This window comes from Malaclemys terrapin, chromosome 9, assembly GCF_027887155.1.
Source record: "Malaclemys terrapin pileata isolate rMalTer1 chromosome 9, rMalTer1.hap1, whole genome shotgun sequence".
NCBI lineage: Eukaryota > Metazoa > Chordata > Testudines > Emydidae > Malaclemys > Malaclemys terrapin.
Window position 1 is genome coordinate 64,592,808 of NC_071513.1, and position 17,047 is coordinate 64,609,854.

The 17,047-nt window shown below is 43.0% G+C and overlaps 1 protein-coding gene across 1 annotated transcript; it reads right to left on the minus strand.

Annotated features, from left to right (window-relative positions):
- Window positions 1-2,057: 2,057 nt before the first annotated feature.
- Window positions 2,058-11,604, minus strand: RBP2 (retinol binding protein 2). The gene is made up of 4 exons (XM_054040419.1): window positions 11,351-11,604; window positions 7,050-7,228; window positions 3,986-4,087; window positions 2,058-2,290 (listed from the first exon to the last, which is right to left on the minus strand). Exons 1-4 carry the CDS (start codon window positions 11,421-11,423, stop codon window positions 2,237-2,239), a joined length of 408 nt encoding a protein of 135 aa, XP_053896394.1. The 5' UTR covers window positions 11,424-11,604; the 3' UTR covers window positions 2,058-2,236.
- Window positions 11,605-17,047: the final 5,443 nt, after the last annotated feature.

Sequence of the window (17,047 nt, forward strand, 5' to 3'; positions counted from 1 at the left end):
CTGTAGCGGCGGTCTCTGCTCCTGCTGCCTTTCCTGCAGCTCAACCATACGCTCGAGCATATCAGTTCGATGCTCCAGCAGACGGAGCATTGACTCTTGCCGTCTGTCTGCAAGCTGACGCCACCTATCGTCTTCAGCCCGCCACTTGCTCTTTTCATCCCGCCATTCAGCCCGCCACCTCTCCTCTTGTTCATATTGTGCTTTTTTCATGTCCGACATTGACTGCCTCCATGCATTCTGCTGTGCTCTATCAGCGTGGGAGGACATCTGCAGCTCCGTGAACATATCGTCCCTCGTCCTACGTTTTCTCTTTCTAATGTTCACTAGCCTCTGCGAAGGAGAAACATTTGCAGCTGCTGGAGGAGAAGGGAGAGGTGGTTAAAAAAGACACATTTTACAGAACAATGGGTACACTCTCATTACGAGGTCGCATATTTCGGCTTGCAGGCAGCCATGGTAGGCCAGTGTTTTGGCTTTTTTAACCCTCTTAACATGCGGGAAAGGTTTCAAACAGCAGCGCATTTCCCATATCAAGGATGAATTGGGCTGTCCATTTAAAATGGGTTTTCAATGTAAAAGGAGGGGCTGCGGTTTCCCGGTTAACATGATGCGGCACAAACCCAAGTAAAGCCCCCCCCCCCCCACACGATTCTCTGGGATGATCACTTCACCCCTCCCCTCCACCGCGTGGTTAACAGCGGGGAACCTTTCTGTTCAGAAGAGCAGGAACGGGCGCCTCTGAATGTCCCCTTAATAAAATCACCCCATTTCAACCAGGTGACCGTGAATGATATCACTCTCCTGAGGATAACAAAGAGAGATAAGGAATGGACGTTAACAGACTTTTCCAGTAGATGTACTGGCCACGATTGCCAGGGCAAATTAATCATTAAACACGCTTGCTTTTAAACCATGTGTAATGTTTACAAATATTTACAAAGGTACACTCACCAGAGGTCTCCTGTGTGCCCTGAGGGTCTTGGGTGAGTTTGGGGGTTACTGGTTCCAGGTCCAGGGTAACAAACATATCCTGGCTGTTGGGGAAACCGGTTTCTCCGCTTCCTTGCTTCTGTGAGCTACCTACAGTACCTCCATCCTCATCTTCCTCGTTCCCCGAACCGTCTTCCCGGTGTGTTTCTCCAGTGAGAGAGTCATAGCACACGGTTGGGGTAGTGGTGGCTGCACCCCCTAGGATCGCATGCAGCTCCGCGTAGAAGCGGCAAGTTTGCGGCTCTGCCCCGGACCTTCCGTTTGCTTCTCTGGCTTTGTGGTAAGCTTGCCGTAGCTCCTTAATTTTCATGCGGCACTGCTGTGTGTCCCTGTTATGGCCTCGGTCCTTCATGGCTTTGGAGATCTTTTCTAATACTTTGCAATTTCTTTTACTGCTACGGAGTTCAGCTATCACTGCTTCATCTCCCCATATGGCGAGCAGATCCCATACCTCCCGTTCGGTCCATGCTGGAGCTCTTTTGCGATCCTGGGACTCCATCACGGTTACCTGTGCTGATGAGCTCTGCGTGGTCACCTGTGCTCTCCATGCTGAGCAAACAGGAAATGAAATTCAAACCTTCGCGGGTCTTTTCCTGTCTACCTGGTCAGTGCATCTGAGTTGAGAGTGCTGTCCAGAGCGGTCACAATGAAGCACTGTGGGATTGCTCCCGGAGGCCAATAACGTCAAATTCCGTCCACACTACTCCAATTCCGACCCGCAAAGGCCCGTTTTATCACTAATCCCCTCGTCGGAGGTGGTGTAAAGAAACCGGTTTAAAGGACCCTTTAAGTCGAAAGAAAGGGCTTCGTCGTGTGGACGTGTCCAGGCTTAATTCGATTTAACGCTGCTAAAGTCGACCTAAACCCGTAGTGTAGACCAGGCCTAAGATACTTCGACTTCAGCTACGTTATTCATGTAGCTGAAGTTGCGTATCTTAGTTCAAAGTGGTGGTTTAGTGTGGACCAGCCCTTAGAGGACTCATTGTCCTGCTTCTGGAAAAATTACAAGGATTTTAGAAATGAAAGAAATAATTACAAGAATGAGAATTATTTTTATTTAACTCTGGATTGAAAGGCAAAAGACCTTAAAACATACAGAAGTGTTTCCATGTTAGTGTTAAAGGATGTGTTTGTCTTAGTTAACAGTTCACAGAAATGCACTTACATGGCAGTGTCAAGCAGTCATTACATAGCTTTTAAAAAACCATAATAGCACATGTGAAACCAGTTGGACTTTCTGGTCAGCTTACTTTTTCTTCTTAAATACTTGATGGCACACTTGGTCTTCACACGTCAGCTCCTACAGCATTAAAACAATTGGTAAGTATATATTATTCTGAGTTATGTTTCCCATCTACAGCACCTCCCCTTGAAAAATCACTGTAAGATCAGCTGAACCACCACATCAAGAAGAGTTTTGCTTATTAAAAAAAAGCAGTGTGTTTTATGGAGCCCTAATCAGCTGGCATGCACTGCAGGTTATGGTAATTAGATTTTGACACTTGAATTGAGTTTTAAAAAAAGTATAAAAATGAAAAATGCATTGAAATTGCTCTGTAATGGTGTGGCTTTGCATAGTCTATTATTAAAACAACATACTATAATTTATTAGAAGCACTGAAGCAACAAGGGAATTACAAAAAGAGGGTGGAGGGAAGTCTCAGAAAGGATGGGTACCAGGGCAATAGTGTTTCAATCTACTCATGCACCAGCCTACTAGGTCCTCCTGTTTCCAGAGATCTCAGTTTGAATCCTGGTGCCAATAATTAGAATGTTCATTAATGGAATTATTGGCAAATTTTGAATTTATATTGTAATAAGGTAATAAAAGTCTGTCTGTCAGTTGGGTGACACTGGTTTCTGCTTAGATGGAAGAAAACAATAGGATTTTTTTATTCATCTGATTGACCTTCCAGTGGTAGTTAGATGGCCATCACAACCATCCACAGTGTAAAATGTGGTTTATATAACTGCACAGAATTAATTCTAACAAGAAAAGACTTCAAGGTAGATCCTCAACTGGTGCAAGTTTTCATTGTTTCACTTCAGTCAATGGAACGATGCCAATTTCCACCAGCTGAGGATTTGGCTCTTCATGTGATAAATAGAGGAGACACGCTACAAAGAAAATATTATGTGTACTGTCCAACAAATAGATCACTTTGAGCTCTGTATTATAGCCAGCAGTCCAGTTCCAGGGTGGAGAAATTCATATTCTGATAAGCAAAATAATTCCTAACTATCTGTACAGATCCAAATCTGGTGAAGTTAGTATTAAACTACTCACTAAAAGCTGTGTGATTCTGCCTGTTACTGTCTCTTTCTGAGCCCCTACCATCCAGCATTACCATGCACAATTTACTGATTGTTCTTCCTGGGACCCCAGTGTTCCTCTGTATACTCTAATTTATTTTTCCAGACTTCATTGACTGCTTATTTTCTTTACAGACCCATATGGCATCTCTCAGTCTTGCTGCATTTCTTTTGCATTCCAGTTTACTAACTCAGCTGTTTGATTTTTTTTTTGGTGTGGGGGGGGAGGGGTAACAAGATAACTACACTATAGAATGTTTGCTAGGTTTCCCTGTATATTCTGGGAGTGTTTTTCTGATCTGGATAACTACATAGTTCTCGCTAGAACGCATTTTTTGGAACGACAAAAATATTGTTCTTACAGGTTTTATTCAGCACGTAAACACTGTGGTTTATTTTTAGTGTTTACTCAAAATGTAGAAGGAATTGATGTGCTATGTACCTGGAAGGGTTAAGGGCTGCAGTGCAGTGAGCTGGACCAAAAGTCACTGTAGGTTTGTGGCTTAATTGGGAAGCAGGTGGAGACAAATTAAACAGCAGGGGTTCTGGTAGAGAGGGGGTTTTAGAGTTTAGGTATCAGAGCTGTGTGAGTAAAATGAATAAGAAAAATCCTTGGAACTATAGTAACTATACTATTCCACAGTCTCTGTTACATGCTATAGCCATGAAAGTCAGCTCTTACCAAATGCAGTCTATCTCCTTCAATCCAGTGTGTCCAGCCTCTGTTTTTCTTTTCCCCCTTCTGGACACATACTAATTTATCACCATCCCAATTCACTAGAGTCTGCAGGGATCAAAGGATTAAATCCAATAAGTTAACTAGGGATTTTGGAAAACATCCAAACACACCAGAACTAACAATGAAGTAGCATAACTGCTTGTGTGAAGACAGTAGTGGCCCAAATGCCCCTTAATATAAAGTGCTTTATGTTATCACTTTGCAATTATTTCTTCTGATACAGTGATACAGACTGTATGTGTGCAAAGGAAGGGCAATGAGTTAATTGAATTTCTGATGCTGTTTATAGAATCGCACTGAATATGAAAACTGTATTTTTCTTTTCTTGCTATGTGAAAGCATTAATAAAAAAAGATTATAAAGTGCAATAACTGGAGCGCTATGGATCATAGTGACTAGTGCAGCATTAACACTGCCTCTGTCTGTACATAAAACAGACAGACAGAGAAAAAGTATGTAAATGACACTTGATACAATACAGTTATAGTTTATTTTATAGCATCCTTCAGGCACTGTAACCAAAAGCTTTAAAGCAAGAGCAGTCATATGTTTTCACAATGAAATTTAAACCGAGTATTTCATTAAAGGGTGAAAATGGAGGCATGGCTTGGCTGCTGGTACCACTCCCTATCGTGCTGACAAATATTGTCCCATTGAGGGGGGTGTACAAGGAAACAATCTAATGTCTTATATTTAGAGTATAGGCTCTTTGGGGCAGGGACAGTCTTGTTGTTCTGTACATCACCTAACACAATGGGGTCCTGGTTCATGCCTGGGGCTCCTAGGTACTAGGATTATACAAATAAATAATAAATGAGTTCCAGGTAGAATGGGCACCAGAAGCAGGAGTGAATGAAGGACCTAAGCCCCCTCCATCTCCCACAGCGCAGAAGGGATAGAGACAAGCCAAAACGGGAGAAGTGGAAAGTGTTGTGGCTGTAGGTGCATGTAACCTCTACCTCGATATAACGCTGTCCTCAGGAGCCAAAAAAAATCTTACCACGTTCTAGGTTAAACCGCATTATATCGAACTTGCTTTGATCCACCGGAGTGCGCGGCCCCGCCCCACGGAGTGCTGCTCTACCACGTTATATCCGAATTCGTGTTATATCGGGTCGCATTATATCGGGGTAGAGGTGTAGTTGGAGAGGGAAGAGGAAATAAATCCAGAGGGAGAGTTCTGAAAACCTCAAGGGCAATTTTGAATTAGAACTGAAGACTAATAGGAAACCAGTGAACGTGACTCTCCACAATTTCTAGATTCAGGGAAAGAGAGAGAATGGCACATCTATAGCATCCCGGACTCTCTAAAGTTGAGAGAGGGATTTAGGGAAATCGTGAAAATGGAACATCATTTGTGAAAACAGGAAATGATTAAGAAATGGCTAAAATTACAGCACAGAAGTACAGTCAGGATCAAGATAATGTCACCTAAGACTAGCAGTAAAGTTTGCTCCCCTACACAACAATTTATATGGGGGTGCAGGGAAATGATATCGGGTAGCAATCATTTAGATAAGAGATCAGGTGGAATTATAATGTTGCAACAAGGAAGTCCAACTTGTCCCAACATAAGGGTTGTGAAATAAGAGGAGAAAAATAAGGTTCCAGAGAGTTCAGTGAAGACAATTTTGTTCACAGATGAGATTGGTGATGGCTTTGACACAGGGGAAGGAGAGTGGGGAAGGCTATAGATAGATCATGTTATAGATGGATCAGTGGAGACTTGTGTGCATTGGTTTAAAGCAGTAAAGCTGTTGAGTACATCACCATGCTCCCTGGAGAAAGGGCTGGGAAGAAGTGATAGAGGTTAAAGCAGAGGATTCGGAAGCCTAGAAAGGACATTATAAGCCTGATTATTCTCTGACTTACACTGTTGTGAATCAGAAGTTACTCCAGAAGAGCTACCTCAAGTGAAACTGGGGTAAGTGAGAACAAAAGCAGGCCTATGGGTCAAACAATGCCTTCAGTTAAACCCATGCAGCTCCGCTGCGGGATTCCAGGATTCATCTCTATATGCTCTATAAGGACAGGATTCATCTCTATATGCTGCCTACTTCCTTTGTGAGGACTAATGAGACAAAATGGGTCTTGCTGTCAGTGAGCTTTGAGCTGTGCGACCATCTCTCCAGAGGCTGACAACAGGATCCGAGTTCAGAGATGAAAGTTGTTTACTGGGATAACGCAGAAGTGGGTGTAAGGTCAGAGACGAGCAAGTTAGCCAAGAGCTGAGGAAGAGGGTAGAACTGGTTACCAGCTGAAGTGTTGGCATGGATAGGATCAACAAATGATAACAGAAAGAAAGGCAAGTGGCTCTTTCGGGCAGGTTTTCAAAGGCTCAAAGAGGCGTTTCAATGGGAGTTGGATGCCTGGATGCCCTTTGCATTGTTGAAATTCTCCATTACATGTTTTCAGGGGATGTTAGGAAAATAAAACTGAGGGTGGTATTCATAAAAGGAAAGCAAAGGTGTGTGCAGTAAATGAATACACCAAATGGTTCAGGCCCTGATCCCTTAAGAGGTCTTTTCGTGGAACTCCCACCGACTTCCATGGGAATTCCACGTGTGGAAGGCTTACAAGAAAAGACTCAGATAGAACTGGCAATTTTAAAATAATGTGGAGGGGAAAAAAGCCTTAGTAGTTTTAAAGTGAAATTTCAGCAGCAGCTAAATTATATTTGCCAAAATATACTTCCTTTCTTTACTTTTAAATATAGAACACTACAAAGAGGTTTATCATAGAAAGACAGGAAAAATTCCTTGCAAGAAAAAATGTAATTCGTTATTGCCCTTACAAATCTGAGAAACCTTCCTGGTTTGCCTATAAAATAAATATTTGCAATGTGAAAGACAAAACTGTCTTGAAATGCAAATTACCTGCACTTTATAGACAAACATTCTCTAATATCTGTAAATTGCTTTCCATTATTTTTAAGTCAGGAAATTTACAGACTGCTTACCCTGTTTTTAACCACAGTGTACATGGAAATCAAATACTAAGTGTATACCTGCACAACTCGGTTGTCAAGCCCCTTGGTATGTTCTTCAAACTCCACTCCCACAGTATAATTCAGTTCATAGTTTCTGAAAGTGCTCAGTGTTTTGGTCTTAAAATTGTCTCCATCTTGAATAATTTCCTTCGTTTGTTTCAAGTGTCCTGCAATCTTACGAGTGGCAAAATCAATGCCTATCAACAAACAAACAAAACATAAGTGTATGATATACCTAGCCAAATTCCAACTTCTGGTACAAAGATGCAAAAGATAGTTTTATATATTCACCAAAACTATGAAAACTACACTATGAAAAGCATTTGCACATTTAATCCTCTCACTTACAGGTAAAAGAAGGTGGAGTAGCTCTCTTCTAGAATTGGCTGACATTTCTCATTTGAAACTTTTTTTTAAATTACAAAAAAGATCTTTTTTTAAAAAAATAAAAAAATTGAGGAATGTTTATGTTTTTTCAAAAAGTGTTCTAATTTTTTTGATGACCCCCCCCCTTTTTTCCCTTCAGTTTTGGGTATTTTTCCACCGTCATATACCCCTCTCCTTTTCTCAGTGACAAAATGAGGGGTGATGGGGAGGCGTGAAGTGGAAGAAAAACTGAAAATCCCCAAGATTTTCCGTATCCATGTTTTTGGAAAAAATAAAATTTTCATTGTTTTCAAGAAAACAATATGCCCCCATCCCCCAATACTGCTTTTGACCAGGTCTTCTCATATCTATAGAAGGATCTCAGAAAGAGTACAGTAGATGTGCATGTCTGATCCAGTGAATTTTGGCATGTAGCTTTTATTTCACCATAATCACAGATTATTGTTTGGGACTGCGTGTAATCTGTGGAACTGTATTGCATTTATATTGACACTGGGACTATACTGCGTGTGATTTAACAGCCATCTGTAAAAGCCATTTTCCCCCTTTTTGTAAAGTAATTTGAATCAGAATCATATTAATTAGCAAATCCTTTGCAGAAATGATGCTTGTATATAAACAAATAAGAGCTATATTCACTGATTGTCCCTAGGAAAGAATGTTAGAAACAAAAATCAAAGTTGGTCAGACTTTACAGGAAAAGAATGGATGGAAAAAGATTATTTTGCAGCTTCCATATGGGTAAAAGATGGAAAGTTAAAAAAAAAAAAAAAAAAGACAAATAGCCAAAGAGTACTGCATTTGACAATGCCCTCTTTAATATTCAGTCAGCATTTTGTGCCTGATTCTCTTTACCATTCCGTACTCTGTTCATGATGAAAACTAACATATACTTGCAACTGAATGCCCTGAAAGATATTTCAAATATATTACCATCATGACACAGTCTACCCTAGGCAATACACCTAATGCCAGCTTCATTGCCAGGTACAATAAATATTTGACCATTTGGCAATGAATCTTGTTATGGTGCTATATGCAAATGAAATAATCTAACATGTTTCTCCCAGAGATTGAAAAATAGTGTGGCTTGTTAACCATCTTTGAGCTTTTTCACATACAAATTAATCATTTTCGTCTCGGCAAAACCTTGTACAAATGGAACCCATTTTCTTTTGGTGGATTCATTATGCTACTGGTAAGGCACTAATCTAATTGAGTGAAAGGACTGGCTGGAAAACAAAACAAAAAAAATGTTACTTTAACACAGGAAATAATGTTCATATTCAAGTATATTTTATCTGTTGCTGTGGATTAAAGGCATCTCTGGGTCTGATTTATAGCCAGGTAACAAAATTTAGGTCTCTCCGAGGAAAGAAGTCTAATTTTCCAAAGGAATGCTATTTCTGACTAATATATTAGTCTTGTACTACTGCAGAAAATCAGGGGAGGTTTTATTAAACACATTTTGAACACAACACGTTTTGAACAATACAAGCAATAAAGATGAAATATGGTTCTATTAGATTAGATTGAAATACTTTAACGTGCTTATGAAAAAGTTAAAGTTTCTGGTTTAAAGGGCAAAACGATTTGTTAATTAAGGTATAGGAATGCATATGTAGCAATTATAAGGATGAATGAACCTCAAAAAGTTCAGCTTCATTGTGCTTTGGATCTGAACTCCTTAATTCTTAGAATATCAACCAAATGTAAAATCGGGAGAAACAGAGCAGAAAAATCTCTTTTCACCATTTCCATGTCATTTCTTTTTCATTGATAACACAGTCAGTGAGGGACAAATTCTCAGTACCACACATAGAAATACACATCTAGATACTACTTTGTTGCAAATTCTGTGAGGCATTTTTCACTAGCACTGAAGTGCAGTACATAAAACATGTCCAAAACCCCCACAAAACAAAGGGCCAAAGCCAATTGGTGTAAACACGGCTCTCACTCCACAATCTCACATTAAGTTTTTTATGGGGAGGCTAGTTTTAAGCTCCGTCAGGAGGTTCAGTAGGCACATCTCCAGTGGAGGCAGTACAGGAGATGCAATGAACCCGCCTGTCTCACTGTACTGCACCAATCACTTCTGAGCCACCCAGCATATCAGGAATTGTGGGTGGCTTAAGCTTCTGCCAATCCTTCTTCAAGCGGACTTCTCAGTGCTGGGTTCCGTGGCCCTATTTCCACCTGAGGGACCCAGGGGCTGAATCAAGCCCTTTATTTTATAGTCTAATGTGTCAAACATCCTAGAGAAATCCAGTAAGATCATTTTAGGATGGTTTCAGTCAGGTATCCTGTTCTCATTGCTAACTGAAACAATCCTGAGGATGGAGCGGAGATGTAACAAAAGCACTGCTCAAGTGCAGTGCATGCTATTAGTTATGATACAAAAGGAAGCAGAGAATTGGGAAGCCCACTACTTATTGTAGCAGGATCGGGATTAGAATGTTTAAAGATGAAATAATACACATCCTATGAGAGTGAAGCACCAAGCGCCTATTGAATTTCAATGAATATCTCAGTCTAATTTTCAGAGGGGAAGTACCAATCTAGAGAGAGATATTAATAATATTACTAGCAATTGCAGGCCTTCTTGGTAAAAGTTTTTAAGAAGAGTAAATATGAGCAGTTATGACCCAACTGACAAAATCAATACAACAATATTAGCAGATGATACTCAAGGGAAAGTCTAGGAGAGAAGGGAACAGAGTGTTGAGTGACATTACAACCAGATTAAAAGATCTAGTAAAACTCTCAGTCCTGTTGGTAGAGAGTCTGACACTCTTCAAGTGCATGCCTAGACTAGCCTATAAGGAAGAAGGATGCTTAAACAATGAAGAGAATGTCAGTCACCAAGTATGACAACAATATTAGAGTTCTCTTAACTGCTTTTCCTGACAGTACATTTATTTTGTTCAGAGATCACTTTTGAGTTGAGTGGAAAGGATTTTCCATCCCTCGTGTAGTTTTGCCAGTATCCAGCACTCAAAAGTCATGCGTCTACCCACTCCAAATAATGAGATTGGCCTATAATCATGATTTTAAAATAATAATAAATGTTGGGCTCTTTTTATCTGCCTCCTGGTTTCTGAGCCTCTAGGGTGCTCTCATTTCACATTTTCAAGCTGCCGTCTGCAACCATGAGGGCTAGGAACATAACTCCCCCCCCCCAAAAATGAAAGCTCAGATTCTCAGATCCAGTAGCTGAGACTTTAAGAAAAATACTAAATATCATGAGACTCGCATGAGTCAGACCCCTTAGGTATCCATAGTGTCCTATAGGGTTAAGATAGTTTTATCTGCATGCAAACTAAAACATTTGAAATTACATTTGTATTGAAAAGGTCAAATATAAAATGGGCCTCAAACCAACAGAAGACAATTATCCCTTGTAAAACTTTTACACTGTCATTATAATCATTGAAGACACTAATGTGGAGAAAATAGAGTGAAATTGGCATTAGCAGGAGCTTGGTCTCCATTCACATTTCCAGCTCTATTAATATGCTGCTTGCACTAAATTAACTCTCAATTTCTTTTAATATCTAAATAAGAATTCTATTTGTTAATAACTTTAATTTTCTTGCTGTGGAAATATGCTTCCATAAAGATTGTTAGAACATTCATTACTATGTAAACTTTTTACTATACCTGCTAGTTCAGTTACAGTTTTATTAAATGCTAAAGGCTAACTGTTTTTGCTCCACTTCTATGGAGTATCCTGTTACTTGCTCGAGAAGTCACTCAAGTTTGTCTAGACATATTATAGCAAGTGTATGATATTTTAATATTACTGCCAGAAACTCTTATCCCCAAAACATATAAAAGGAATAAGACTGCTCTACTATTAGGTTTTTTTTTAAATAGGCATGATTGATAAATAAAAGCTCTTGTCCCAATATTGTATTTTTTTCATTTACCTAAGGCAACCATGTAACTGTCGAAGTTTTCATTGGATTCCATTTCCCACGTTCCATTGTAATCGGCAGGCATGCTGGCTAAGAGCTCAAACCCAAGGGTAGATCAAATGCTGAGCCTGGAAGCAAGTTCTGCAGAGAGCATGTGTTAAAACTGTCCTTTTTATATCTTCCTTGGATAAAGTTTTATGGTTTTCCAGATAATAAAGTCTGAAGGTCGGAGATATAACCCGACAGAACTTTGCTTCATTAACAAAGTTCAGGAGGACAGCAGACAGGCCAGGAATGGGTTTCTGAAGCAAGAACTAAGAGAGAAAGGTATTTTACAGTGACCTTTGTAAAGAACAGCAATCTCTTATAGATACTCCTTTGAAACATGTGCACCACAATGTCAAACTGTGCAACTCAACGTGAGTTCTCTTTTTCAATTCACTTCTCCTACATACAATAAGCCCCTATTAAGAGCTTGGCCTTGCATAGTTCATGCACCCTAACTCCCATGTGAAGTTGGTGGAAGTTTTGGATGTATAATGAATGCAAGATTGGGCCATTAAAGAGGAAATCCCTATTTTTAAAAGAGAGAATATTTATGATTTTATTTTACTTCTCAACTTCATATTCCAATGTATTAAAATAGAGTTCAAAGATATCCCTGTTTTCCTCCCAAAATGTCCCTTTTTATAGATGTCAAATGTTGGCAAATACGCATCAGGCATAAATTCACTTGAATAAATTTCATTTAACTGATCGTACATGTCACAGGGCTCCTCTCAAGCTACCCTGGGAGCAGCACTGTCTAACCCATTTTTAAGTCAGTTTCTTTTTCATCAAGTGCATCTTTAATCCTGGATTTCAAACCGGGGCAGGATTACAGCACAGGTGTACAGCAGGAGGGGCTTTTCACAGAACTTTTCTCTTCCTCCACCCCCTCTTCACAGTTATATATCCCCCCCTTACTAAGCCAATTAACTCATTAGCCCAACAGTTGCTACCAAATGTTACTAATCCCCTCCAGTAACAGGTTGGTTGATTCCAGTTAAGCCTCCATCCTTCTCTGTGCTGCAGCAACCTCAGTGACCAGGATACTACAACTCGCACTCTGCTACAGTAAAGATATTGAGATAATCGGCAGAAAGTCCCACAAATGTAGGAAAAGGCCAAACTAATGCAGCTAGGGCAATTTTAGGCAGTCACTTCAATTAGCCTGACTTTTGGTTAGACTCGTTCAGAGTCAGATCAAACCATTTCCTACTCTGTGTTTCAATTTTGACCCTCACACGATGCACCTGCTCAGAACAGGTGACAGAATGTACATTTTTTACTCCATAGCAGGGGCAGGCAGGAGCACAATGGGTCATGGAAGTGTGTAGCTGATGGTACCTCAGCAGACCTCACAGCTGTACTCTGAAGGCACCTTGTCTCTCTAGTGAGGCCCACTGAAGGGGAGTCACAGTCTGATGGACAACAACAGGGTTGTCAGATCAGGACTACTGCATAGGACAGTAAAGACCTCCCCTGGAGACTGGGGAGGATGGACATAAGGAACATGGTGTCATGCTGTCTGGAACAGCTCATGACCATGAGTGCCTACCTCAGGGCAGACTGTCAAAAGCAGGGCAGACACGCCAGTCTGGTGGTATGTTCTATTATTAGATTTCACCAAGCCAGTAACAAATGTGAACTCCTGGATCACTAGAACAGTCTCACCTTGGAAATCACAGACAGTCCCCATAGACTCTCTAGTCTATCTTGCCACCCAGACAAACTGGACTTAGTGATACATGGTCACTAACACCAAAAGTTGCACAATATTCAGGTTGCTTCCAGTCCCAAGAGACCAGTCACTTACCCCAGATCAGCTGGTGCCCTAGATCTTATACCAAAGACAACGCCTGTAGCCAATCCTATAATAAGCTATCTACAGATTTATTAACTAGCAAAAAAGAAATAAGAGTTATTTACAGGTTAAAGCAAGCAAACATATACACACAAATGAGTTACCATCTAAATCCTACAAGTGACAGAGTTGTAGTGATCTGTCAATTCAAAGTGTCTTTCAGGGTGGACCCAAGAAATAACCCCTGGGGAGCTCTGGCTTCAGTTTGGTGTCTCTAGCCCTGTCAAAGTTAAAACAGTGAAGAGAGATGGAAATTTTCCTGTGTCTTTGTTTGATTTCCTTCATTCAGCTTCCAAGTCCGCAGAACAAGATTCCTTGGATCTAGTATTTCTCAGGTGTGATAGGGCCATTAATCAATCCTTTGAATAGTGGTGTTCCTTGATAGCCCTTTGATTTTGATAGTCCTTCTGGACAGGCAGGGGGATGATTCCTGTGCCTGGGTTCACAAGTTCAGAGCAAACATTTTCAAAGTTATAAAGCAAAATGTTCATATCTTCTTATAGCCTGGAATACTGACATGACAAGTGAAATTAATGCCTGCAGCAACTTACAAGCATTTCATAGCATCTAAACACTAAATACAGGCAAGACTAATACTTATTTTGAGCAAAACTAACATACAAGTCAACTGGTCTGGTCTCCATTTAGGAGTTTGTCAGTTCTTAGCTAATGCCTGCAGCCTGGGCAAGAGCTGGCATCTGGCCTGACCTTGTCATACATGGATCCTTCTGCCCTCCACATCCCTGATGATTTGTGCCCTGCCACATCTCTGTTCACTCTTAGCATCTCCCTTGGGCCATCTCACTTCCATGTCTCTCCACCAATACAGTCATTCTCCATATTCCCTACCCCATGGCTACCCACCCCCTTGGTGGCTGGGTGACATGAGGTTGTGAGGGGATCACAGATATGCAGATGGCCTGCGGCAGAGGGAATTCAATGCTTCTGTGCTGAGGCATCACTGATGGAAGGTCTGTCCTAGTGCTGGCGTCTTCTGTCTATTAAGCTGCAGAGCTATGGGGAGCCGTTGGTACACAAAGCCTCAGTGCAGAGACAGTTGCTCCCATAGCAGTGCTACCCCAGTATGGCAGGGAGCCGAGGCAGCAGTTGTTGGAGCTGAGTGGCTCCACAGAAAGACATAGCCTCGCCAAGGGCTTTACATGGTGTTGCTGTCTCCAGGAGCCAAGGTAGCAGCAATGACAGAGCCCTTCAAGAGCAAATGCCTCAGTGCAGATCAGGGCCGGCTCTAACTTTTTTGCCCCCCCAGGCAAAAAAGAGGGGGCCGCCCACCCCCGCGAGCGCCGCACCGCCGTACCCCCACCCCAGCGCCGCCGAAATCCCCCCCTCCGAGCACCACACCGCCCGAAGCCCTGTCCCCTCCAAGGGCTGCGCCCCCCTCCGAGCGCCGCCCCAAGCCCCCGCCCCCCAGCACCGTGCCAAGCCCCCGCCCTGTCCGAGCGCCGCACCGCGCTAGCCCCCACCCCCTCTCCGAGTGCCAAGCCCCCACCCCCCCGAGCGCCAAGCCGCCGGAAGCCCCACCACCCCGAGTTCTGCAACGTGGAAACAAAAAAAAAAACCCTCCAGCGACGAACCAATAAATAAATAAATAAATAAAAACCCGAGCGCCGCCCTGCCCCAAGGTGCCGCCCAAGCACGTGCTTGGTCGGCTGGTGTCTGGAGCCGGCCCTGGTGCAGATGGATGTCCCCCAAATAGGCCTTTTGTACAGTCCACTTCTTTCCAACCTGGCTTCCTATCCATACAACTTTCCACTGGGCTCACTACATCTCCCCTATTCAGCTCTCCTCACTGCATCACTCAAACCCTATTGGCCTCTTTGGATATGTCTTCACTGCAGAGTTAACTTTAAATTATGAAAAAGTTAAACATTACAGTTTAACATAGCGAAATGGGGATAGTTTGTTACCTTTTGTATTTGCAGCCTCTTTTTTAATATTTACACAAGGAAATCAAAAATTCTGTTCATCTTTATATAAAAAGCCTAATATTTGCTTTGCTAATGTGTAATAAAATATATAACTTTTCACAGATTATGATGTTATTATAATTTGGAAGTCAGCAGAAACTCCCCTGCGGTCTTCAGCTCTTGTTCAGGGCCGACCCACAATATTTTGACACCTGAACTCAAATGATGCCCCCATGCTCCCTCGCTTGGGTTAAAACTTTGAAAGGTCTCAATTCTGCCTTCTTCCTGTTCTACTCCTCTCATGGTACTGCTCTGCTACCTACCCCAATAAAGGAGAACTAACAACTTAAAATGTCTTGTTCAAAAATTTTAAGTAACACTTAACTTTCAAATACTTGAACAGCAAATGTAACTTTTCTTGTCTGCATACATAGGTGTGCGCAGCACATTTCATTAGGGTGTGCATCCAGGGAGTCCCGCCCAAGCCCCGCCCCCATTCCAATCCTCACCCTCCTACTTCCCGCCCCCTGACTGCCCCCCCTCAGAACCCCAACCCCCCCGCTCCTTGCCCCCTGACTGTCCCTGCTAGGACCCTACCCCTAACTACCCCCCAGAACTCCACCCCCTATCTAAGCCTCCATGCTCCTTGTTTCCTGACTGCCCCCTCCTGAGACCCCCCCCCACTGTAACTGCCTCCCTAGGACCCTACCCCCTACCTGTCCCCTGACTGCCCCGACTCTTAGCCACACCCCCGCTCCCAGACAGACCCCCGGAACTCCCACACCTATCCAACCACTCCCTGCCTCCTGACAGGATCCCCAGAACTCCCAACCCATTCAACCCCCCTGCTCCTTGTCCCCTGCCCACCACCTCCAGAGACCCCCTTGCCCCCAATCACCCCCCAGGATCCCACCAACTATCCAACCCTCCTGTCCCCTGACAGCCCCGACCCCTAGCCACACCCCTGCCCCCTGGGACTTCCACACCCTATCCAATGCCCCCATTCCCCGACTGCCACCGCCACCGCTCAGAATAGAGTCCCCACCAAATCCCACTCCCTGGACATCCTCTTGACGTGATGGCACTTATGGGGCAGGCGCAGAGAGCGCCAACCAAGCTGGAGTGCAATGGTGAAAGAGTGCTATGACTGACGTAAGTCAAAAGTCACATGTAGCACTGGGGATGCAGCGATTGGCTGGGCGGGCCCGGGAGGGGGAATAAGGGGGGGTCTTGGTAGCAGCATGGGGTTCACTGTGTGACACAATTACAACAACTTTGTGCAGCTGCTGGGGAAGTTTGTACAGGCAACAAATACACCCTGTGCAGGCCGGGGGGACCCTGTCACCCCGACTCATAGGTGCTGACTTTTGGTTTTGCCAGTGGGTGCCCCATCCTAGCTTCACCCCCTTATCCAAGGCTCCACCTCCACTCCATCTCTTCCTGCCCCATCCCTCTACACCCCCCTGAAAACCTCCTTGCAAACTCTCTCCCCTAAATGCCTCCCACCAGCTGCTCACTCCTTTCTGCCCCTCCTGCCTTAAGAGCGAGGTGTGGGTGCTGGAGGATTACTCTGCCAGTTTTGAGGGGAGGCTATTTTCAACATTTATACACTTTCATTCTAGTTATTGAAAGTGTGTCTATCATTGGTATCTCCCCTTCCTGATGTTTCCCAGTTCTTGCTCTCCACCTCTGTCCCTTTTCCCATCTCTCTCTGCTCCCCACTTCCTGGTAGCTCTGTTTAGCAGCTGCTCCCACCCACCCACTCAAAGCAGCTCTATCTCCCCCGAACCCCACCCCCTGCAGCCAGCCTAGAAACTACATGCCCTGACACAGAGAGAAATTTAATTCAACAGCCCAGCATAGAAATGGCCCATTCAT